This window comes from Mobula birostris, chromosome X (assembly GCF_030028105.1).
Source record: "Mobula birostris isolate sMobBir1 chromosome X, sMobBir1.hap1, whole genome shotgun sequence".
Taxonomy (NCBI): Eukaryota; Metazoa; Chordata; class Chondrichthyes; order Myliobatiformes; family Myliobatidae; genus Mobula; species Mobula birostris.
The window spans coordinates 80,898,433-80,924,264 of record NC_092402.1 but is presented as its reverse complement, the minus strand read 5'-3'; the positions used below and the strand labels follow the sequence as shown (position 1 = coordinate 80,924,264).

The following is a 25,832-nucleotide window of genomic DNA, read 5'->3' as shown; positions in this document are numbered from 1 at the left end:
GGAGCTTAGAAAGATAGAAGGCTATGTGTGAAGCCTGGGTAGTTCTAAGGTAGGAACATGTTCGGCACAGCTTTGTGGGCCAAAGGGCCTGTATTGTGCTGTAGGTTTTCTATGTTTCTATGAGTGGAGATTCCCTCAGAATCGAATCAGCATATTATCACTAATATACTGTACAGTATGTCGTAAAAATGTGTTGTATTGTGGCAGCAGTACATCGCAAGATATAAAGATTAAGTTACAAAATAAATTTCTAGTGCAATAGATGAATAACAAGTTAGTGTTCATGAGTTCACGGACCATTCAGAATTCTGATGGCAGAGGGAGAAAAGCTGTTCTTAAAACACTGAGTTTGCATTGTTAGGCTCCTGTACCATTTCCTGATGCTGGTAATGAAAAGAGGGCATGTGTCTTTAATGATGAAAGCTGCCTTCATGAGTCATCACCTCTTAAAGGTGTCCTCGATGGCGGGAAGGGTTCTAGGGTGTTTGAGACATCAGTGCTACCAGCTGAGTCAAGCTGTAAAAATCAGAGTCAGAAAAGCATCAGATGCATCAAAAAAGCAGAAATTCAACTCTTGTATTCTTTCCTCTCCACCTTAGGCTCGTATTCTCCTGCACTGTGGCAGTGATGACATCTGCATCCCAAATCTCAAACTGTCAGCAAAAAAGTAAGTTTTTCCTTAAATTTAGCTCTTGTTTTCTGATGTGTTCCTAATCAGATTGATATTCTTCTCCAAAAGCTCCAGTCAAAAGAAATAAATAATTGCTAACAAGAAACATATTGCTTCTGAAAGATCCTTTGATCAAAATTTAATTACTATGCTTGAGTCATGCTATATTATGGCAAGATCTTAATTATGCAAGAAGCCTAATACACTTTCTGTTTTCAATTTCATTTGGTCTCCATTCTTAAAGGGGCATGGTTTTCATTGTAAAGTGTTAGACAGAGGGTTACTTGCCATGCCTTTAATGTAAGCCATGACAAAATGACAAAATAGCTTGTGATAATTTTCTTGACTTCATCATTGTCAAGCATATCTTCAACCATGGAGGCTCTAAACTTTAGAACATTCTCTGAACCTTTCTACTTCTTTCTCTCCATCTTCTCAGTCAAGATATTCTAAGGGCCCTTGGCAAAGTTCTTGGTCATCTTCCCTACTGTCACCTTCTGCAGTTTTGTGTCAAGTTTTGTTTGATAATGTTTCTCTGAAGCCCGTTGGGAGGCTTTTACCTCTTCAGGAACACAATATACAGTATATAGAGACTATTACTTGCATATGAATCACCTCCTCTGAGTTTTTCTTTTCAAGGGATTTGCTCATATTTAAGTGTTCCAGCACCACTTGCTCTCCTGCACTCAGCATGGAATCCAATGAGCAGATTTTTATATCTCTCCTATTGTTTTTCTCGACTCTCTAGGAGATACCTGCATGATGTCATCTATTTTCCTCTCCCTGCTTCTCTGACATACCATGGTTACGTCTAGAACACACTTGAGTGTCAAAACTAAGACATTAAGGAAGATCCAATGTGTAGAGTAATGCAGCCCTCAGCTACATAATGTCAATCAGTTCCAGCCGTTGTCATTCTGACCTGTGCTGAGATATTGATCCCAATGGAGACTACCATTGAATTTAGGAGTAGAAAGTCTACCAGGTGCCCTTGACTCACTACAAGGTTTTGCAAATTAAGTACATTATTTCATTGAAAGTTTTAAAGAACATTTATACATTTATTTCTTGCATTAACAGATATGTGTTGGCACGTGGCCAAGTGGTTAGAGCGTTCATCTAGTGATTTGAAGGTCGCTAGTTCGAGCCTTGGCTGAGGACGTGTGTTGTGTTCTTGAGCAAGGCACTTAATCACATAGTGCTCTGCAACGACACTGGTGCCAAGCTGTATGGGTCCTAATGCCCTTCCCTTGGACAACATCGGTGGCATGGAGAGGGGAGACTTGCAGCATGGGCAACTGCCGGTCTTCCATACAACCTTGCCCAGGCCTGCGCTCTGGAAACTTTCCAAGGCGCAAAGCCATGGTCTCATGAGAATAACGGATGCCTATTAGGATGTCTGTAGGAAAATGGTCAAATCTAGGTAGTGGGAGGAGTTGATGAGAATATGGGGAGATTAAAAATATAAAATTGGTGTAATTAAACAGTTGATGATTGGAACAGACTCAAAGGCTACAGGGCCTATTTCCATGCTGTATGACTCTAAGAAATGGGCAATATTTTCCTTCATACAATTTCCATATTTTATGTACAGCCCTCATCCCACACAAACCATGTGATTTCTGTCCTTTCATACCATTTGTGCAAAAGAATGACACAGTAGTGTTCTTGAGTGTGTCCTGCAACACTGTTGTCATAGATTGCTAAATCACTGTTGCTAAAGGATTATCGGGGTTGGGGCAGACCATAGGGCCTCTCCCACTGAAATAAGGGAGAGATGTATCACTAGGCAGATACACTAGTGAAGTTTAAGAGACTACTAGACAGGTATATGGAGGAATCTAAGGTGGGGGCTTATATGGGAGGCAGGGTTTGAGGGTCGGCACAACATTGTGGGCCGAAGGGCCTGTACTGTGCTGTACTATTCTATGTTCTATGTCTAACACTGATTGTTTACACCCATCGTGTGTGCCGTTAGAAACGGCTGGGTTCATTGATTCCTGGAAAGTAGTTTTGAGTAGATATGACTGAGCTTCCATGTTGATTCTCACAGACAAGTGGCTACTTGAATGACTGGTACACGAGTAAATGCAGGAAGGGGTTGAGAGATGGAAATAAAGATGGGCAAAAAATTCTCAGCACACACAAGATCTCAATGTTTCTCATCAATGAAAGGATCCAAATTCTGCCAGTGACTGTTTCTTTTATCACTGTTTCCACAGAGATAAAGACCATTTGATTGCTGGGGAATCCAATTTTCTGACGGTCTCTTTCAATGCTATCAATCTTGGAGAAGGAGCATATGAAACTGAACTGCATATCCCCCTCCCTCCTCAAGTTGACTTCATAAGTGTTGTGCGAGATTATGAGGTATGGTTGCTGCTATTGTTCCATATTCAATCATATTTCTGACAATGGCCATTCACCCTACTGAAACAGTGCCAGCTCTCAGAGCTACTCTATTCTCGACCTGTTTCTCTCACATTTCCATCAACCTCCACACCTAGTCTCCTACCACCCTCCCCTGTGATTGGGAATTCAGGACTGACAATGAACTGACTAATCTGTACCTGTTTGGGATGTGAGAGTGAATCAGAGCATTCTCAGGAATTCCACACAGTTACCTGACACAGACAGCAGCCACGGTCAGGTTCGCATCCATGTCTCTGAAGCAGCACTAGGTGTATCACCATGATGCAGAGTCCAGTAAACTGACTGTGAAAATTGTCATTTAATCATAAACAAATAGGATTGTCCTTGTGGGATGATTGTCATTGACATATTTCCGAGGATTTACTCCCTGTGTATTAGTGATTCCATTGTGTTCCAGCACTGTTTTATCCCACAAAACATGTCATCCTGTCAATTTAAAATCCTTGGGCAGGTCTATTTAGATTACAGATTCCATTGGTTGTCCAAAAACACACCTTGAAAAGAATTGGAAGTTAAATATTTACCACTTAAAACAAACAGAAGTAATTTAAAGATTGTATTTCTTCCTAATGAGTCAATTTCATATCGTTCACTTGTCATTGAATTATACAGGATACAAACAGAACCTTCACTTGCCACATTTAGGGTGAATGTTTTGTCCATCTACTCTAATCCCATTTGCCTGCATTTTGTCCATATACTTCTATGACTTGTCCATAAGACCATAACATATAGGTACAGAAGTAGGCCATTCGGCCCATTGAGTCTGCGCCACCATTCAATCATGGGCTGATCCAATTCTTCCAGTCATCCCCACTCCCCTGCTTTCTCCCCGTACCCTTTGATGCCCTGGCTCATCAAGAACCTACCTTTCTCTGCCTTGAATGAACCCAATGACTTGGCCTCCACAGCTGCTCATGGCTCCACAGATTTACCACCCTCTGACTAAAGTAATTTCTTCGCATCATGTTCTAAATGGACCTGAAGTCGTGCCCTCTTGTCCTGGACTCCCCTACCATGGGAAATAACTTTGCCATATCTAATCTCTTCAGGCCTTTTAACATTCAGAATGTTTCTATGAGATTCCCCCCTCATTCTCCTGAACTTCAGGGAATACAGCCCAAGAGCTGCCAGACGTTCCTCATACAGTTCCTTGTCTATTCAAGTGTCTAAATTATTCTTAAACAGAGTGATCGTACCTGATTCCACCACCTCCTCTGAAAGCACATACCAGGTATCAACTAGTCTCTGCTTATGTTTTTAAAAAAATCCCCCAGGTCCACTTTAGAACTATCCCCATACCTTCTTGTTTATGATACACTTACCATCGGAAAAGGATGCATCTTGTAATTTTATGTGTCTCCAACTTGGTCACCCTTCAGCCTCCTACATTTCAAGGAAAATAAGTCCAGCCTATTCAATCCCTCCTTAAAACTAACAACCTCCAATTCATGCAATGTCCTGGTGAATCTCCATTGCAATGTCTCCTGTACAATCACATCATTGCTGTCGTGTGGTGACCAATACTCCATGTGTGACCTAACCAGTGTTTGTAAAGTTATCTCTCAGTTTATGTTCTGATCTATCAGTACAACATCTATATGAGTTCTCTGTGCAGTTTGCCTGTTCTCCCAGGGACCATTTATGTTTCAACCTGATGCTCTAGTTGTTATCCAGACCAAAGATGTGCTGGCCACTGTAAATTTCCCCTAGTGTGTAGGTAAATGGTAGAGTTTGGAGGCAGTTAATGGAATGTAGTAGGGTCAGTTATAGGAAAAAGTAACTGGTGATGAGTGATGTACCTCAGGGCTCTGTTCTGGGACCCCTACTCTTTGTGATTTTTATAAATGACCTGGATGAGGAAGTAGAGGGATGGGTTAGTAAATTTGCTGATGACACAAAGGTTGGGGGTGTTGTGGATAGTGTGGAGGGCTGTCAGAGGTTACAGCAGGACCTTGATAGGATGCAAAACTGTACTGAGAAGTGGCAGATGGAGTTCAACCCAGATAAGTGTGAGGTGGTTCATTTTGGTAGGTCAAATATGATGGCAGAATATAGTATTAATGGTAAGACTCTTGGCAGTGTGGAGGATCAGAGGGATCTTGGGGTCCAAGTCCATAGGACACTCAAAGCTGCTATGCAGGTTGACTCTGTGGTTGAGAAGGCATAGAGTGCATTGGCCTTCATCAATCGTGGAACTGAGTTTAAGAACTGAGAGGTAATGTTGCAGCTATATAGGACTCTGGTCAGACCCCACTTGGAGTACTGTGCTCAATTCTGGTCACTTCACTACAGGAAGGACGTAGAAACCATAGAAAGGGTGCAGAGGAGATTTACAAGGATGTTGCCTGGATTGGGGAGCATGTCTTATGAGAATAGGTTGAGTGAACTTGGCCTTTTCTCCTTGGAGCGACGGAGGATGAGAGGTGACCTAATAGAGGTGTATAAGATGATGAGAGGTATTGATTGTGTGGATAGTCAGAGGCTTTTTCCCAGGGCTGAAATGGCTAGCATGAGAGGGCAGACTTTTAAGGTGCTTGGAAGTAGGTACAGAGGAGATGTCAGGGGTAAGTTTTTATATAAACACAGAGAGTGGTGAGTGTGTGGAATGGGCTGCCGATGACGGTGGTGGAGGTGGATACAATAGGGTCTTTTAAGAGACTTCTGAATAGGTACATGGAGCTCAGAAAAGTAGAGGGCTATGGGTAACCCTAGGTAATTTCTAAAGTAAGGACATGTTCGGCACAGCATTGTGGGCTGAAGGGCCTGTATTGTGTTGTAGGTTTTCTATGTTTCTACAGTAAGTAGTAGAAGGCTTATACAAGCAGCTTTGGCAGTTTTATGAAAATTACATTTGATCCTACCACTTGCAAGTCTGGTACACCTAATGAACAAGCTAATTACCTTCAAACAGACAGGTAGATGAACCTACTAAAAGGAAAGGACATCAGAAGGTTAACTTTCTTTGGGATATATCTACCATTATTTTAGGAAGAGAACTAATCAAGCTCCCCAATCTTTTTTTCTTTCAAACTAAAGCTGAGAAAACACCACAACCAGTCCCTCTCTGGTTTCTAATGGCCTTGCTGCCAATAGTTTCAGAAACAGACAGGGCATTTGAAGCCGGTAGCAAGCTCTGCTGATAATGTGAAACCCCCTGAAGTTTCAAGTAACTAAGCTTCAGAAAATTTGAGGAATTTCTATTTTAGAAATGTCTGCTTGCAGTGCACACTGAACAGATGTGTAAGCTGAGTTAATCATGTTAAGCAGCAGTTTGGGTGACCATTTGTTGGTCTTGGACAATGTTGTCTTCTGTATCCCTGCATTCCCAACATTCAAGATTGTGTGGATTTTCTTCAGTTTATTCATTCGTTATGTGCTGTGTCATATAATGTGGCCGATCACAGTCTTTACTTGACCATGATTGTCCTTGGCATATTTTTCCACTGAAGTGGTTTGCCATTGCCTTCTTCTGGGCAGTGTCTTTACAAGACAGGTGACCCCAGCCATTATCAATACTCTTCAGAGACTGTCTGTCTGGCGTCAGTGGTTGCATAACCAGGACTTGTCATCTGCACCAGCTGCTCGTACGACCATCCACCACCTGCTCCCCTGGCTTCACATGACCCTGATCAGGGAGTGTGGGGATCTAGGTGCTACATCTTGCCCAAGGGTGACCTGCAGGCTAGAGGAGGGAAGGAGTGCCTTACATCTATGGTAGAGACATATCTCCACCCACATTATTCAGTACACAAGTGTAGAGGGGAAGGAAATGATTGTTATCCTGGATCCAAAGCAGCTTAAAAAACACAATAATCATAATGAACACTATAATAAACAAAAACAAAATACAATAAATATAAATATAAAAGCAATCCTATAATCCATAATGTATAGGTAACTGTTATATACATAAACTGATTGCCTATACATAAAGTGATGCAGGGGATGTGTATGTAATGCTGGTGGGTCTGGTGGGGTGAGTTAATATGTGGAGGAGTTAATCAGCCTGACATCTTGGGAGAAGTAACTGTTTTTTGAGTCTGGTGGTCCTGACGTGGATGTACGTAGCCTCCTCCCTGATGGGAGTGGGACAAACAGTCCACAAGCAGGGTGGGTGGGGTCCTTCACGATATTACTGGTGTTTTTACGGCACCATCTTGGTGTCAGTGATGTGTTGGGCAATTTTAACTACCTCTTGTAGAATCCTATCGGTTGCAGTGCAGTTTCCAACGATGCCCTCCTCTGCACATCTGTAGAAAGTTGTGGATATTGTGCATAGACAAGCTGACGCAAGTGTGTGGTTATGGGCCAAGTGCTAAAGGAGAGGCACTGAATTTTAATGAGAACTATGCAGAATTAAAGGAAAAACGATAAATGTTAGACCAACAGAGCTGTTAATTGGAACACTCATACTGAAAGCTAATGCCAACACTGTGACTTGGAAGCAGTAACTTAACATTAAACTTATACCACTCCATTACAGCATCAATCTAAACAGTAGTGTTCCATCCCAAAACGCAGGGAGCATTGACATTGCTGTGCATCTTTACCACATCACCTCTACACAGCAGATGACTCTACATATGCCCAAAATGAAAGGCCTTTTAAGTTACTGTTGGGATAATTTGCATCCATTTCAAAAATGGCTCTCATGCAGAGATTAAGGCAAAAGCGTATCTGGTGCAGTTTCAATGATTTCACTCATCATTGTCTCATTGTAGCTGGTAACTGTTGGAAATTAATCCCATACATCCGGGAAGCCCACAGTGTGAGACTGAACCATATCGACCAGCATGGTCCCACATTTTACTGATGGCATTGCGGATGTCAGCCTGGGTAGCTGGGGTCCCATCCATATTCTATCCTTCCAGTGTGATCCTTGCCTCCAGTGCTGTCTGTGGTGTTTACATCTTTTCTATATGACTGCATGGATTTCTCTTGGGTGCTTCCAGTGATGTGGGGTCAGTAAGTTATTTGGCCACTGTAACTTGCCGCTCGTGTAGTTCAGTGGTAGAATCTGTGCAGAGTTTATGGGAATATGAGGAAAAATTAAAGCATAACTGGAATTAGTGTGAATGGGCTCCTGGTGCTCAGATAGAGTTGAGGGGCAGACAAGCGCGTTTTCATGAGTAACTCTATGAACTAATTATGAACTTGCACTGTGTTTCAGTGCAATTTGTAATCACTGCAATCTGAATAGCAAGTGCAGTTGAAATTATAGGGTGGGAAGAACCTCTTTACCATCAGTTAAAGAAAGTTTAGTAATGATCTTGCATTCAACAGTGGGTAGTGGTGATGTAGTGCCTCTTTAATGTCTGCAAGAAGACTCAGATATTTTGAATGTAAGTTTGCACAACTTTTTTTTTTCTTTTTAAATTTTTTTATTGAATTAATACACAAAAGGTAAAACATAGCAACCAATACATTGTTAAGATATAAATATACACACAATATTAATACAAAAAAGAACAATGCAAACAACGTAAGTTATAAAATAACAAGGTAATATAATTGTGTACTAATTTTCCATATATATCGATAAACGAGAAAAAAACTCAAGAAAAAAACCCACCGTGCAACTAACCTACAAAGCAAAGCAATGGGCTAACTAGGTAAATGGTAGACTTGAACAAGTTAAACAATCACGTCCTCAAACTGGACCTCCACTAATAGCAGATAGAATCTACGAAAGGAGTGTATGTATGGTCAGGGAGAAAAAAAATAGTTACATTAAATGAAAATATTGAATAAAAGATCTCCAGGTCTGTTCAAATTTAACTGAAGTATCATAAAGATTACTTCTGATTTTTTCCAAATTTAGACACAGTATCGTTTGAGAGAACCAAAGAAACGTAGTTGGGGCATTAATCTCCTTCCAATGTTGTAGAATGCATCTTTTCACCATTAAAGTAAGAAATGCAATCATTCTATGCGCTGAGGGGGATAAATTACTAGAAGTTTTAGGTAATCCAAAGATAGCAGTAATAGGATGGGGAGAAATATCACTATTCAAAACCTTTGAGATAATATTAAAAATGTCTTTCCAAAAAGTTTCCAGAGTAGGACAAGACCAAAACATGTGGGTCAAGGAAGCTATCTCCCTATGACATCTAACACAAAGAGGGTTAATATGAGAGTAAAAACGAGCTAATTTATCTTTAGACATGTGCTCTATGGACAACTTTAATTTGAACTAAGGAGTGTTTGGAGCAGATAGAGGAAGTATTAACTAGTTGTAAAATATGAGCCCAGTCATTCATAGTCATAGTCATACTTTATTGATCCCGGGGGAAATTGGTTTTCGTTACAATTGCACCATAAATAATAAAACAGTAATAGAACCATAAATAGTTAAATAGTAATATGTAAATTCTGCCAGTAAATTATGAAATAAGTCCAGGACCAGCCTATTGGCTCAGGGTGTCTGACCCTCCAAGGGAGGAGTTGTAAAGTTTGATGGCCACAGGCAGGAATGACTTCCTATGACGCTCTGTGCTGCATCTCAGTGGAATGAGTCTCTGGCTGAATGTACTCCTGTGCCCACCCAGTACATTATGTAGTGGATGGGAGACATTGACCAAGATGGCATGCAACTTAGACAGCATCCTCTTTTCAGACACCACCGTCAGAGAGTCCAGTTCCATCCCCACAACATCACTGGCCTTACGAATGAGTTTGTTGATTCTGTTGGTGTCTGCTACCCTCAGCCTGCTGCTCCAGCACACAACAGCAAACATGATAGCACTGGCCACCACAGACTCGTAGAACATCCTCAGCATTGTCCGGCAGATGTTAAAGGACCTCAGTCTCCTTAGGAAATAGAGACGGTTCTGACCCTTCTTGTAGACAGCCTGAGTGTTCTCTGACCAGTCCAGTTTATTGTCAATTCGTATCCCCGGGTATTTGTAATCCTCCACCATGTCCACACTGACCCCCTGGATGGAAACAGGGGTCACCTGTACCTTAGCTCTCCTCAGGTCTACCACCAGCTCCTTAGTCTTGTTCACATTAAGCTGCAGATAATTCTGCTCAGACCATGTGACAAAGTTTCCTACTGTAGCCCTGTACTCAGCCTCATTTCCCTTGCTGATGCATCCAACTATGGCAGAATCATCCGAAAACTTCTGAAGATGACAAGACTCTGTGCAGTAGTTGAAGTCTGAGGTGTAAATGACGAAGAGAAAGGGAGACAAGACAGTCCCCTGTGGAGCCCCAGTGCTGCTGATCACTTTGTCGGACACACAGTGTTGCAAGCACATGTACTGTGGTCTGCCAGTCAGGTAATCAAGAATCCATGACACCAGGGAAGCATCCACCTGCATCGCTGTCAGCTTCTCCCGCAGCAGAGCAGGGCGGATGGTGTTGAACGCACTGGAGAAGTCAAAAAACATGACCCTCACAGCGCTTGCTGGCTTGTCCAAGTGGGCATAGACACGGTTCAGCAGGTAGACGATGGCATCCTCAACTCCTAGTCGGGGCTGGTAGGCGAACTGGAGGGGATCTAAGTGTGGCCTGACCATAGGCCGGAGCAGCTCCAGAGCAAGTCTCTCCAGGGTCTTCATGATGACTGGGAAAAGAAATTGGGCCTTACTATCCGCCGGGATAGTAAGGCCCAATTCCTTTTCTCAGTCAGTCCTAATCTTATCAAATGGAGCTTTCCTAAGTTTCATGATAGTATTATAAATAGTAGCCGTTACACCTTTCTGACACTGGTTAAGGCTAATGATAGCGTCTAAAATATTTGTAGGGGGTAACGCCGTAAAGGAAGAATGTATGGTATTTAGGAAATTTCTAACTTGCAAATATCTTTGAAAAAAAAATGTGTTCTTGGTAAATTGTATTTGTTAGATAATTGTTCAAAAGACATAAGGAAGCCATCTGAAAATAAGTACCGTGATATACCATTAGTCTTCCAAATTTGAAGGGCACGGTCCGTAGAGGAAGGGAGAAAAAATATATTGCCAATAATAGGAATCGCTAGCGCAAATTGATTAAGATCAAAAAATTTCGGAATTAAAACCAGATACGTAAGGTGTGTTGAACTATCGGGTTGCAAACCTGTTTATAGCGTTTCAAATCGGAAGGAAGAGAAGATCCTAATATAGAGCCAAGTACATAGCCTTGAACAGAATGTAATTCCAAAACTACCCACTTAGGAATGGATAGTGTATCTTGGTCAAGTAACCAAAATTTCATGTGTCGAATATCAATTGCCCAATAATAAAATCTAAAGTTAGGTAATGCCAAGCCTCCATCTCTCTTAGCTTTCTGTAGATGTATTCTACCCAATCTTGGGTTTTTATTTTGCCAAATAAATGAAGAGATTTTAGAGTCTACTTTATCGAAAAAGGATTTTTGGAACAAAAATCGGTAATGCCTGAAATATATATAAAAATTTTGGCAGAATAAACATCTTAACAGCATTAATACGACCAGTCAAAGTTAAATAGAGACCATTTAAAGGAAAGTTGTGTAATATGGTCAATTAAGGGTAAGTAATTGGTCTTAAATAAATCCTTATGTTTACAGGTAATTTTAATCCCAAGATATGAAAACTGATTATTAACCAATCTAAACGGCAGGTTCTGATATAAGGGAACTTGCTTATTAATAGGGAAAAGTTCACTCTTATTAAGATTTAATTTGTATCCTGATAAAAGACTAAATTGTGCTAATAAATCTAAAGCTGCTGGAATAGATTTTGAGGATTGGAAATATATAAAAGTAAGTCATCAGCATAAAGTGATACTTTATGAGACTTTAACCTACAGGTTATATCAATAATATTTGGAGATTCTCGAATAGCGATTGCAAGTGGTTCTAATGCTATATCAAATAATAAAGGGCTAAGAGGACAATTTTGTCTGGTACCTTGAAAAAGAGGGAAAAAAGGTGTGTTTAGAGTGTTAGTACAAACTGAGGCCATAGGAGAATGGTATAACAATTTGATCCAGGATATAAATTTCCGGCTGAAGTTAAACATTTCAAGCACCTTAAATAAGTAGGGTCATTCGACCCTGTCAAAGGCTTTTTCAGCGTCTAGGGAAATGACGCATTTAGGATCGTTTTGTGATGGGGTATAGACAATATTTAAAAGTGTACGAATATTATAAAAAGAGTAGCAATTCTTAATAAAACACGTTTGGTCTTCCGAAATAATAAAAGGAAGTGCTTTTCCTAGTCTATTTGCTAATAATTTAGAAAAAATCTTGGAGTCAACATTTAACAAGGATATTGGTCTATAAGATGCGCATTGAGCGGGGTCTTTATCCTTCTTTAATATTAAAGAGATCGATGCTCTATAAAAGGATTCTGGTAGTTTACCAAGTTTTAATGAGGCCTCCAGAATCCTGGATGACCAGGGGACTAATGAGGGTGAGTTTACACAACTCCGAAGCAGAACAGACAATGGTTTGTTTCTCCTTGAGTCACTGATGGTTTATTTTGAAACACTTCAACTTATGTTATTGCCTTTTAGTTACTTTTCTATAGTGCTATTTTAACATGCCTTTTTTGAATTCCTTTCAAGACCCCTACCAAATTGAGTTGTAACCCAGTGATGAGCAATGGCAGTCAAGCAGTGAGCTGTGACCTTGGGAATCCAATGGAAAATAACACAAAGGTGAGACCTGTGACTCCTATCAAAGATCTTGATTTGTCGTTGAGCTAAAGGTGAAGCTGACGGTAAATAACTAACCCTTCGAATGCCTCAAATTGCAACTGATGTATCTGCACCCTATATTTTTTTCCTTTCTGTCACTAGGCTTTGCACCTATGTATTTCCCACTAATCCCCCATTGCTGGGTGCCTTTTCATGGGAAGACAGCACGACAGTGGTTTAGGGGAAGTATCATTGTGACTTGGTTTCCAAGGCAGATCAGATATCAATCAGACTAAACTAAATCAAAAAGCTAGCTCACCACCACCTTCACAAGACCAGTTAGTGATGGGCAACAGCAGCTGACTTTCCTAAGAAACTCAGGAATAAATTAAAACAAAAATCATAATGGACATTGTGCCTAGACTTTCTTGATTAATGTAAGGGCAGTTTCAAATTCTTCTCTCAGCAAGGTACTTCCTGAACTGTAAACACAGCATGTTTATCTACTGAATTCTTTACACAGCAAACTGCACTCTTTACAGGGCAGTGACCTATTGTCTTGGGGAAGATCAGTGGCAACTTGGATAGTGATTAGTTATAACACAAGGACAGCAGCACTAAATCCAATGAAAAGCACTATGGAAATGAGCTTTTCAGTAAAAGCTCTGAGGACTGGAGATTTATTCCAGTGTGTAACAGTTTCACAGATGAAGATGCATCAGTGTCTACCTCTGCTCAGCAAAGATTTTTTTGTATTATATATTAATTATGCATGTTCTAACCCCGAAAGGCAGACAGAAAGTAACAAGTCTGAGTTTTTTTTGTCTTAATCTGGCCCTGCATTATTTGCAACAGTGCATATTGATTATTAATTGCTGCATGACTTTATTTACATGCTAAACAGCTGGCTCCTTTACTGAAACAGCTGCGATGACAATAAAAGTGGCCAATTTATTCTGTTGCTCTTTAGATATCTGCAGGACTCCATTTCACGGTGCACAGCTTGGAGCAGGTGGAAACCGTCACAATCAGCATGCAGATAAAAAGGTAAAAAGACATTTCCATTGTCATCCTCGAATCCACACAACCAGAACACACCCAAGCCCTGTGTAAACAGGAGAAAGAGGGCACCACATGACCAATTACACACCTGCCCACCCTGTCAACCACCGTCTGCCCCGTCTGTGGAAGAGTCTGTTGTCCCCAAGTTGGCACTGCCAGCCATCCCAGAATGCACTAAACCAATATGGAAGTAAGTCTTTAATCCTGGGAGACTGCCAAAGAAACAAGACAGATCTCTGGCAGCCAGCAAAGAAAATAAAGTGCAAAGCTGATGAAAAACCTTGTTGCCTATAGATTCACCCTCTGTCTATGAAAAGACACCAAAATGGAGGTCATCCTCAGCATAGTTTATGAACCTGGCTAGATTCATCCTCAACATGTGGTGATGGTGAGGGCATCATTTGGCATCAGATCTCAGCGGGGTGGTGGGGGAGGGGGAGAAGCAGTTTTCAGTTGCTATTATCTGTTCCCACTTTTCACTGAAGCTAGATATGTGGTGGATCAACAGGGTGAAATGTTTCCTTCGTGAGGGCCCAACACATTATGTGTGCTGGCAAAAAGAAAGAAACCTTTATGAACATGTACTGGACCTAAAGAAGTCACTATGATAAAGTAGATCACATATTGGCTGATGCAAGCTCCCATAATGTTTAAATACCAAATAATTGATTATTAATACTTGACTGAGTTCCAATTGTCCAATCCTCCCACAGGATGTCGTCTGATGTTCTTCAAAGCAGTGCAAAGGGTCCTTTTTGTTTTTCCCTGTATAAGGACGGTTAGGTACTCTTTAAAGTAAGAGAGCTCACTCCTACTTTGGTGTGCAATTGGGGAAAGAAACTGGCCCGAATTATATTTTGTCAATGGTCTGTAAAGAATGACCAGCACAATCAGCCCTCTTCATGGGTCAGCTTGTCTCTGAATTCCACATCTGCACAGTGTGTTGCAGGAACATAAGGCAGACTGGAGCCCAGGTGCTGGCTAGGTTAATTGGTCATTGTAAATTCACCCGATTAGGTTAGGGTTAAATTGGGGTTGCAGGGCAGTGTGGCTCAAAGGGCCCATTCTGTGCTGTATCTCTAAATAAATAAATATGCTCCCAATTAGGCATCAATCCAATTGGTTTTCATTTCTTTTGGTTGAAAATGGTTGGACTGGTTGCACTCCAAAGGACAAGAAGTAATTATTGAGAGTGATCCTGCAGAAGAGTCTGACAGTCAGAGGTCTATGATGGTATGCAGTAGTTTAGGTTAGGTGAGCTTTATCTGGCACATGTACTGTGAAACACATACACCTTGTTTGCGCCAGTGACCAGTATAGTCCGAGGGTGTGCTGGGGACAGCCCGCAAGTGTGACCGTACTCCTGATGCCAACATAGCATGCCCACAACCTGCTATCCCTAACCTGTACGTCTTTGGAATGTGGGAGGAAACCAGAGTGCCCGGAGGAAATCCACACAGTCATGGGGAGGATGTGCAAACTCCTTACAGACAGAACCCTGACCTTCCGATCGCTGGCACCACAAGGTGTGACACTAGCTGCTATGCCACCATGCTGCATTACACCATCCTTATAAAAGAAACAGAGAAATGAACCTCCATACCTGGTAGATAAATCAAAAAAATATCATGTAGTGCTCTCAGATCTGAGTGGCTCCAAGAGGCAGTTTTCTGCTTAAGACTGTTGAGAGGACAAATGGTCTAAATGTCATAATAGGTAAAATCAAAATTGTACCCAAGGCTACTTAGGGGGGAAAAAAAGAAGCATCTGTTTCCAGGATAATTAAGTAAGTAATGAAAAAGAAATTCTCTGCAGGTTGAAGCCACATTGAGATGACAATTGAAATTTGAATTTCATTAACATGTTTTGCACAAGCAAATGCAGCTTTTTTTTCTACCCAACACTACATTACTTGCCTTGACCGCAACAGTCCAAGGAGAGACAAGTTCAGTAAGTAATGTTAGGGAGTGGGACAGAGAGGTGATTGCAGTAAGAACAGAAACAGGATTGGCCATTTGATCCCTCAAGCCAGCTTCAATGTTCAGTAAGACCATGCTGATTTTCACATCCCCTCCATTTTCCTTGATTCCCTTAAAAGTCCAAACAACTGTCAATCATAATCATGAACTTTTCCTGGTCCTTCTACATCCAATGGAGAAGGACTTCTTGTTTTCCAAATTGTATTTGGAAAAATTAATCTATCATTGATTAATCATGGAAGAATACTAAGTGAGGTAGTCCAAGGTATTAAATGATTAGTAAGGTTGTCATGTGATATGGCCCATAATTTTATTAACTGGTTGGATGAAACAGATTTTCCAGGTACACTATACAGATGGAACAATTATCATGTGAAGTAAGAGCGCAGCTGACTGAAAGAACATGGTTACCTTTTATGCTTTCCTTGACAACTGCCAACAAAATAAAAATCGGATCCAAATAAAACTGTTATGTGTATGCTGAGGAAAGAATAAATGAGCAGAATCATCTCTGTTACAAAAGGGTTGCAGCTGCATCAACATTAGACACCCTTGAGAGCAAGAGTTCCAACGTGGGGTCCATGGCATTAAAAAGGTTAGGAATCTCTGCTGTCGAACCAGCAGCTCTCTGCATGCCATCATTGGATCATGTTATGCAATCGTTCTTCAACGATCAACTTGTAATGTCATCAGCACATCTGCTTTCACCAGTCGTTGATCCTAATTCACTAAGTCTCAGGAGAATACGAGTAAAAGGTTTGATAGGGAATCAAGACAGGTGTAATCAGCAGTGCTGTTCTCCTAACCGTTGGTAACTCTATCAAATTACTTTTTCAGTAAAAACACTCAAAACTCTGAGAGTGAGGTGGTCCAGTTGAAGTTGCAAGTGAGAGCTGTGGCTCAGCTTGTTCTCAGGGGGTAAGTCTAATTTAAATCACTATTTTTCCAATCTTGGAGTACATCTTTGTGAAATAACAGGCCTATCCCAGGATTCTTTGTGGCAGAATGTATTATCTCTAATGTAGACTAACATCTGACTTGGGTAAGCCACACTTGTAGGTTCTACTGCAAAGCACATAAGCCACCCTTTATATCTCCAACCTTTGACTTTCCCCAAGATTAACTTCGGATTATCACAGATTGAAAAAAAATCATTATTATTTTCAACAAAACTGTGAATGTTCTTCTTTTCTGATATTGATTTCAAGCTATCCACTTCCCCATACTCACTTCAGTTCCTCACAAACAACCCTTCAACCCAAAACGAACCTGCTTCAACTATAAACATAAACCAGATTGCCCTTCTTTAATTTATTTCCTGTTGACACTTATCATTGACATTCCTAGCAACATTAGTATGTGAACCCCATCCTTAAAAGGCCTTGAGTCCAGAATGGTTGTTGTCCATGCAGTGAAGGTACTCCCACATTACTATTGGACAGCACGTGCCCTCTTCTCATTGCTACAATCAGGGAAGAGGCACTGTACAAGAGCGGAAAGACACACTGTTTCAGGAACAGCTTCGTCCCCTCTGCCATCAGATTTTTGAATGGACATTGAACCCATGAACACTGCCTTATTACATTTGCTCTCTTTTGCATTACTTATTTAATTTCTTTAATCTTACAAGTGCGTTTAAGGAAACGGGGTTTTAAGCTCCCTATACCGACTATCTTGGTGGTGCAGTCTCTGGGGAATAAAATCGATGATCTCAGAGCTAGGGTGCTGAATCAGAGGGACATTAGGACCACGTGTGTCCTTTGTTTCATGGAATCATGGTTAACCCCTTCTGTACCAAATGCAGCAATCAAGATTGATGGGTATACTATACACCGTCAGAATAGATCCATAGAGTCTCTCAAAAGCTGAGATGGAGGAGTATGCCTCATGATCAACTCTTCTTGGTGCACAAATATATCAGTGCTGTCCCAATTCTGTTCACCAGATCTGGAATATCTGGCAGTAAAGTGCACGAAACAGCGCACCCTAACACCTTCACCATTGTTCTGGGAAATTTTAACCAGGCCAGTCTGAAAAAGTCACTAAGTAATTACCAGTAATAAATCACTTGCAATACCAGTGGAAACAACACACTGGACCATTGTTACACCACCATCAAGAGTGCCTACTGTGCTATTCCACACCCTCACTTCGGGAAGTCTGATCACCTGGTAGTACTTCTACTCCCTGAGTATAGGCAGAGACTGAAGACTGCAGCACCAGTAGTGAGGACCAAGAAGGTAGGGACAAGGGAAGCACAACAGCACCTACAGGACTGCTTTGAATCGGTGGAGTGGACTGTATTCAGGGATTCATTTTCGAACTTGGATGAGTATGCAGCAGTTGTTACCGACTTCATTAAAACCTGTGTGGATGAGTGTGTGCCTATAAAGACTTACTGTACATTACCAAACCAAAAGCTGTGGATGAACCAGGAGGTACGTCGTCTGCTGAAGACTAGATCTGTGGCACTCAAGTCTGGCAACCCAGGCCTGTACCAGAAAACCAGGTATGATTTGCGGAGGGCTATTTCAAGGGCAAAGAGACAATTTTGAATGAGGTTGGAGGTGACATCGGATGCACGACAACTCTGGCAGGGTCTGCAAGATATTACTTCCTACAAAGCGAAACCCAACAGCATGAATGGCAGCAATGCCTCACTACCAGATGAACTCAACGCCTTCTATGCCTGCTTTGAAAGGGAGAACACAACTACAGCTGTGAAGATCCCTGCTGCACCTGATGACCCTGTGATCTCTGTCTCAGAGGCCGATGTTAGACTGTCTTTAAAGAGAGTGATCTCTCGCAAGGCAGAAGGTCCCGATGGAGTGCCTGGTAAGGCTCTGAAAACCTGTGCCAATCAGCTGGCGGGAGTATTCAAGGACATTTTCAACCTCTCACTGCTATGGGCGGAAGTTCCCACTTCAAAAAGGCAACAATCATACCAGTGCCTAAGAAGAATAATGTGGGCTGTCTTGATGACTATCGCCCGGTAGCACTCACATCGACAGTGATGAAATGCTCTGAGAGGTTGGTCATGACTAGACTGAACTCCTGCCTCAGCAAGGACCTGGACCCATTGCAATTTGCCTATCACCATAATAGATCAATGGCAGATGCAATCTCAATGGCCCTGCATGTGCCTTTAGACCACCCGGACAACACAAACACCTATGTTAGGATGTTGTTCATCGACTATAGCTCAGCATTTAATACCATGATTCCCACAATCCTGATTGGGAAGTTGCAGAACCTGGGCCTCTGTACCTTCCTCTGCAATTGGATCCTCAACTTCCTAACCGGAAGAACACAGTCTGTGCGGATTGGTGATAACATATCCTTCTTGCTGACGATCAACACTGGCACACCTCGGGTGTGTGCTTAGCCCACTGCTCGACTCTCAATGTACACATGACTGTGTGGCTAGGCATAGCTCAAATATCATCTATAAATTTGCTGATGATACAACCATTGTTGGTAGAATCTCAAATGGTGATGAAAGAGCATACAGGAGTGAGATATGCCAACTAGTCGCAGCAACAACCTGGCACTCAATGTCAGTAAGACAAAAGAGCTGATTGTGGACTTCAGGAAGGGTAAGACGAAGGAACACATACCAATCCTCATAGAGGGACCAGAAGTGGAGAGAGTGAGCAGTTTCAAGTTCCTGGGTGTCAAGATCTCTGAGGATCTAACCTGGTCCCAACACATCAATGCAGTTATAAAGAAGGCAAGACAGCGACTATATTTCATTAGGAGTTTGATGAGATTTGGTATGTCAACAAATACACTCAAAAACTTCTATAGTTGTACTGTGGAGAGATTTCTGACTGGCTGCATCACTGTCTGGTATGGGGGTGCTACTGCACAGGACTGAAAGAAGCTGCAGAAGGTTGTAAATCTAGCCAGCTCCATCTTGGGTACTAGCCTACAAAGTATCCAGGACATCTTCAGGGAGCGGTGTCTCAGAAAGGCAGCGTCCATTATTAAGGACCTCCAGCACCCAGGACATGCCCTTTTCTCACTGTTACCATCAGGTAGGAGGTACAGAAGCCTGAAGGCACACACTCAGTGATTCAGGAACAGCTTCATCCCCTCTGCCATCCCATTCCTAAATGAACATTGAACCCGTGAACACTACTTCGCTTTTTTAAAATCTACAGTATTTCTGTTTTTGCATGTTTTTTTAACCTATTCAATATATGTAATTGACTTGTTTATTTTTTTTCTCTCTGCTATATTATGTATTGCATTGAACTGCTGCTGCTAAGTTAACAAATTTCACATCACATGCCGGTGATAATAAATCTGATTCTTATCTATTTCTTTTCATAATTTATAGAATATTTTATGTATTGCAATGGACTGCACAAAAGCAAATTTGATGACGTGTCAGTGATAGTAAATCTGATTCCAGGGTTTTAACCTGCCTAAAAAAATGAATTTTTATAAATGTCCAAGTTAGGATATGTTCTTTGGAAGAGAACATGAAGAAGACTTTAAGATACTCTCACCAGCCCTCAGCAGTTTACTTTAGAATGCTGATGCAGTTGGTGCAGCAAGTTTGGGATTTGCCACAGTTAGGTGATAGGGGAGAAAACTATTAGTTTCATATTCAATCACTTAATGCTACAGGGTCACATTAGGCCCAGGATATGTGGAATAAGGAGTGAAGCCCATCTTTACCACTTACTCATTGAGTACTGTTTTAGGGAAGTACCAAAATAAAAATCAGATGGTGAATATCATGACCTGTTTATCTGTCTATTTAAAAACAACATCTGTTATTGATTTGTTCTGTGATGTTCAACAGCCAAGGAAAAGATTTATCCTACACTGGTTTGAGAGGGAAGAAAGGGTTACGTGACCAACTGTTGTCTCAAGTCAATGAAATTGAGTCAGGGTAGATCTGTCTGTTAAAGGAAAATCTAACAAGGCAAGAAATGAATCTTCCCCCTTCCCCCACCTTTTTATTCTGGCATCTTCCTCCTGCTCAGTCCTGAAGAAGGGTCTCGGCCTGAAACATTTACTGTTTCACAAACGAGAAAATCTGCAGATGCTGGAAGTCCAAGCTACACACATCAAATGCTGAAGGAACTCAGCAGGTCAGGCAACATCTATGGAAAAGAGTAAACAGTCAATGTTTTGGGCCAAGACCCTTCATCAGGACTGGAGAAAAAAGATTAGAAGTCAGATAAGAAGGTAGGGGAGGGGAGGAAGAAATATAAGGAGTAGGTGATAGTTGACAGTGGGGGATGGGTGAAGTAAAGAGCTGGGAAGTCGATTGGTGAAAGAGATAAAAGGGCTGGAGAAGGGAGAATCTGACTGGGGAGGACAGAGGCTGTGGAAGAAAGGGAAGGAGAGGAGCACCAGACAGAGATGATGGGATGATGGGCTGGTTAGGAGATAGGAAAAGAGAGGGAAATGGGAATGGAGAATGGTGAGGTGGGGGTGGGTAATTACCAGAAGTCTGAGAAGTCAATGTTCATGCCATCAGTTTGGAGGCTACCCAGGCAGAATATAAGGTGTTACTCTTCCAACCTGAGTGTGGCTTCATCGCGGCAGTAGAGGAGGTCATGGACTGACATGTCGGAATGGGAAGTGGAATTAAAATGGGTGGCCTTTGGGAGATCCCACTTTTTCTGGTCGACAGAGTGTAGGTGCTCAGTGAAGCTGTTTCCCAATCTATGCTGGATCTCACCGATATACAGGAGGCCACACCAGGAGTGTCAGATACAATATGTGACCCCAACAGACTCACAGGTGATGTGTCGCCTCATCTGGAAGGACTGTTTGGGGCCCTGAATGGTAATGAGGGAGGAGGTGTAGGGGCAGGTGTAGCACTTGTTCTGCTTGCAAGGATAAGTGCCAGGAGGGAGATCAGTAGGGAGGGATGAATCGACATGGGAGTCATAGAAACATAGAAAATAGGTTCAGGAGTAGGCCATTCGGCCCTTCAAGCCTGCACCGCCATTCAGTATGATCATGGCTGATCATCCAACTCAGAACCCCGCACCTGCTTTCTCTCCATACCCCCTGATCCTTTTAGCCACAAGGGCCATATCTAACTCCCTCTTAAATATAGCCAATGAACTGGCCTCAACTGTTTCCTGTGGCAGAGAATTCCACAGATTCACCACTCTCTGTGTGAAGAAGTTTTTCCTAATCTCGGTCCTAAAAGGCTTCCCCTTTATCCTTAAACTGTGACCCCTCGTTCTGGACTTCCCCAACATCGGGAACAATCTTCCTGCATCTAGCCTGTCCAATCCCTTTAGGATTTTATACTTTTCGATAAGATCCCCCCTCAATCTTCTAAACTTCAGAGTCGCGCAGGGAGCGATCCCTGCGGAAAGCAGAAAGTTGGGGGAGGGGTGGGAAAGGTGTACTTGTGGTGGGATCCCATTGGAGATGGCAAAGTCACATAGAATTATGTGCTGGATGCAGAGGCTGGTGGAGTGGTAAGTGAGGACAAGAAAAACCCTATCCCTGGGAGGATGGGGTGAGGGCAGATGTGTGCAAAATAGAAGAGATGCGAGTGAGGACAGCATTGATGGTGGAGGAAGGGAAGCCCCTTTCTTTGAAAAAGGGCATTCAGTTGTTCTGGAATGAAAAGCCTCATCCTGAGAGGAACTGAGAGAAGGAGATGGCATGTTCACATTTACTGTTGATTCATTTTCACAGATGCTACTTGACCTGCTGAGTTCCCCCAGCACTTTGTGTGTGTTGCTTTGGATTTCCAGCATCTGCAGACTTTCCATGTTTTAGAAATTATTTTTATAAGGTCAGGAACTGAGCAGAGTATTTTGTTACACAGCATAATAACCTTTGTTTTTTTAACATCAGGGTTTCACAGCCCAACAAGGTATTCCTCCCATTTACCAATTTGGAATCGCCTTTAGATACGGTGGTGAAGAACAACACTCTACAAGGGATAGCACACATTTATGAGGTAGGTACACAACCAAGCATCGCTGAGGTAACCATTTCTACTCACAACCAGCTGCAACCCAAGTTTCTACAGGTGTCGTCACTCCTGCATGTGTCATGCCCTCAGTTTGGATATGTGTGTTGGGTACAGGAATAACTCCTTATCTCCCTATCACTTTTCCACAACAAATGTCACAACGTATGTCGGTGATATTAAATCTGATTCTGATTCGTTGAGTCAGGGAAGAGACACATGTTCCAATAATTTCATGTCACCCCGAGAGCAAGCTGAGATGCTATTGTTACTGTGAAGCTTAATGGATAAGCACATCTTTTTGAATAGTACTTAAATATTAAATTGCATTGACATAGTAAGCCTAAAGGAAACCAGTTATTTCACTCTACTTGTCCTGCTGGCATTCTATCTCAATTCCCAGCATGTCTTTCTATTTCCTTTTCTCTTGTGTAATTGTCTAACTTCCATTCTAAAGGGGGAAAAAACCATTTCCCTCAACAACTTTCAATGGATTGCAGGGTTCCACACTCTAACGATTATTTCAGGTGTCACAGTAGCACAGCAGTTAATGCGATGCTCTTACAACATGGGGCATTGGAGTTCGGAGTTCAATTCTGACGTCCTCTGTAAGGAGTTTGTACATCCTTTCTGTGAGCACCCAGGTTTTCTCCAGATGCTCCAGTTTCCTCCCATGTTCTAAAGATATATCAGTTAGTAGGTTAATTGGTCATTGAAATTGTCCTGTGATTAGGCTAGGGTTAAATTGGTGGGTTGCTGGGCAGTGTGGCTCATTGGGTCAGAAAGGCCTGTTCTACCTACACTGTATCTCTAAAATAAAATAAATTTATTTGATTAAAGTAACCTATTATTTTCCTCAAAGTTGCTGGTGAACGCAGCAGGCCAGGCAACATCTCTAGGAAGAGGTACAGTCGACGTTTCAGGCTGAGACCCTTCGTCAGGACTCGGCCTGAAATGTCGACTGTACCTGTTCCTAGAGATGCTGCCTGGCCTGCTGCGCTCACCAGCAACTTTGATGTGTGTTGCTTGAATTTCCAGCATCTGTAGAATTTCTCTTGTATGCTATTATTTTCCTATTGGACTCATTAGAACCCAGAAATCCCCAGGTATGATTCCTGGCCTATGTTCACTTGCTGAATCCAGCCCAGGTGTCAATAATAAGGTTGCCATATTGGACCTTAACCTAGGTTAGACATGGAAATCTCACCAAGGTATCAGTTTGATTGATTGCACTGAGCATGTGTGTCAATGATAATTTTAGGCAAGGTTCGGTTCTGGCAATCAACCCCAGATACAAAGAACAGGTGTCTGGCTGACTCATTCTTATCTTGAGAGAGTCAGCAGAGGAAGTCATTGTAATCTGTTAAGGCTTATTGAATCATTGTAGAAAAGATGGATCGATAATGTTTTGTAGAAATAAGGGTCCTCCTTAGTTGCAAATTGAAAATGTGCAGTACCAGTACTCCAATTCTCGTTTGATTTACAGTACAGATTCTGATCAGTTTATTGGTATATACACTACACTAGGGTGCAATAAAGTTCCATGTTCTCATGAAGATCACAGGGTAAATAGTAAATATGGCAATAATAAATGAGGCCCTCCGTTGGTCATGGTTGACCATAGATGTTGTGTCCCAGCTGTCTATGTGATATGCAAGCCCGGGGAGTGCGGTATGGAGAGCAAGTTGTTGCCCGTGTAGCAGGCTCCCCCTCTCCACGCAGCTGATAAATCCAACGAAATGGCAGAGACTGAAAGTTTGACACCAGTGGCATTGCAGGAGTTGCTAGTCAGTGTTGAACTCAGTGTAGAACTGCCTTAGGGACTCCAGCTCCAGATTTTTCCCCTCGGGGTTTACTCCCAACCCCTTCCCCATGAGTGGGTATAGCCTCAAGGCAGTGGAGGTTTGAGATCAGAGTTTCCCTTCTGCTAGACGGGCTGCCAACCACGGCTTAGGAGCCCCACCTGCCCAGAGGTGATAATGAACATAACAATAAAAATAATGAGCACAAAACAAAATAGTGTACAGGTCATTAGACTCATTGAGTCTAGAGCAACTCTTAGACCATTTCTATTTATACCCTTCGCTGATATTTAGCTGTAACCTATTCTCTCTCTCATGCCCATCAATACCACCCATTTAACATCAGATCATAGTTTATTAACCCCCAATCCAGATATTTTTGGCATTTGAGAAGACAGTAGACAAGCTGAGAGAAAACCATAAGATCACAGGAATAATGTGCAATCTCAATGCAAACATAATCAAGCATGTCACTGGAGAGCCAGCATCACTCTTAGCTCAATATTCAGTGTCCAAATCCAAATGTATATTTGTACCTTGCTGCAAGTAGAGTTACTGAGTCCTGTCGCGATTCTAGGGGGCGAGGCCTATTACAAAACATGATAGAACACTATAACACAGAAACAGGCTTTTCCGCCCATGTAGTCCGTGACAAACTATTAATCTACAAGTTCCATCAACCTGCACCTGGAACAAAGCCCTCTACACCCCTCCTGCCCATGTACCCATCCAAATTTCTCTTAAACGTTGTCATTGAACCAACATCCACCACTTCCATTGGCAGCTCATTCCACACTCTCATGATCCTCTGTGAAGAAATTCCCTTTCATGTTCCCCTTAAATTTTTCACCTTTCACCCTTAACCTACGACTTCTAGTTGTAGTCTCACCCAACCTGAGTGGAAAAAGCCTGCTTGCATTTACTGTATCTATACCCCTCATAATTCTGTGTACCTCTATCAAATCTTCCTTCAACCTTCTACATTCTAGGGAATAAAGTCCGAACCTGTTCAACCTTTCCCTACAGGTCCTTAACTCCTGACAACATAATCGTAAATTTTCTGTGCACATTTTCAATCTTATTTACATCTTTCCTACAGGGAGGTGCATTGGACTAGCGATCTGAAGTTCGTGAGTTCGAGCCCCAGCCGAGGCAGCGTGTTGTGTCTTTGAGCAAGGCACTTAACCACACACTGCTCCAGTCCACCCAGCTGAAAATGGGTACCGGCAAAATGCTGGGGGTTAACCTCACGATAGACTAACATCCTATCCGGGGGGGCGGGGGGGAGTCTCGTACTCTCAGTCGCTTCATATCTCGGAAA

The 25,832-nt window shown here is 42.1% G+C and overlaps 1 protein-coding gene across 2 annotated transcripts in view; it reads left to right on the top strand.

Moving 5' to 3' along the window:
• Positions 1-25,832, top strand: part of LOC140191463 (integrin alpha-8-like) — a 168,530-nt gene that overhangs the window by 111,214 nt on the left and 31,484 nt on the right. For both annotated transcript variants that reach the window (XM_072248899.1, XM_072248900.1), the window contains 6 exons: positions 600-667; positions 2,893-3,040; positions 12,636-12,728; positions 13,678-13,754; positions 16,586-16,666; positions 22,592-22,697. In XM_072248899.1, coding sequence (XP_072105000.1) covers positions 600-667; positions 2,893-3,040; positions 12,636-12,728; positions 13,678-13,754; positions 16,586-16,666; positions 22,592-22,697 — 573 coding nt within the window. The remainder of the gene's footprint in view (positions 1-599; positions 668-2,892; positions 3,041-12,635; positions 12,729-13,677; positions 13,755-16,585; positions 16,667-22,591; positions 22,698-25,832) is intronic.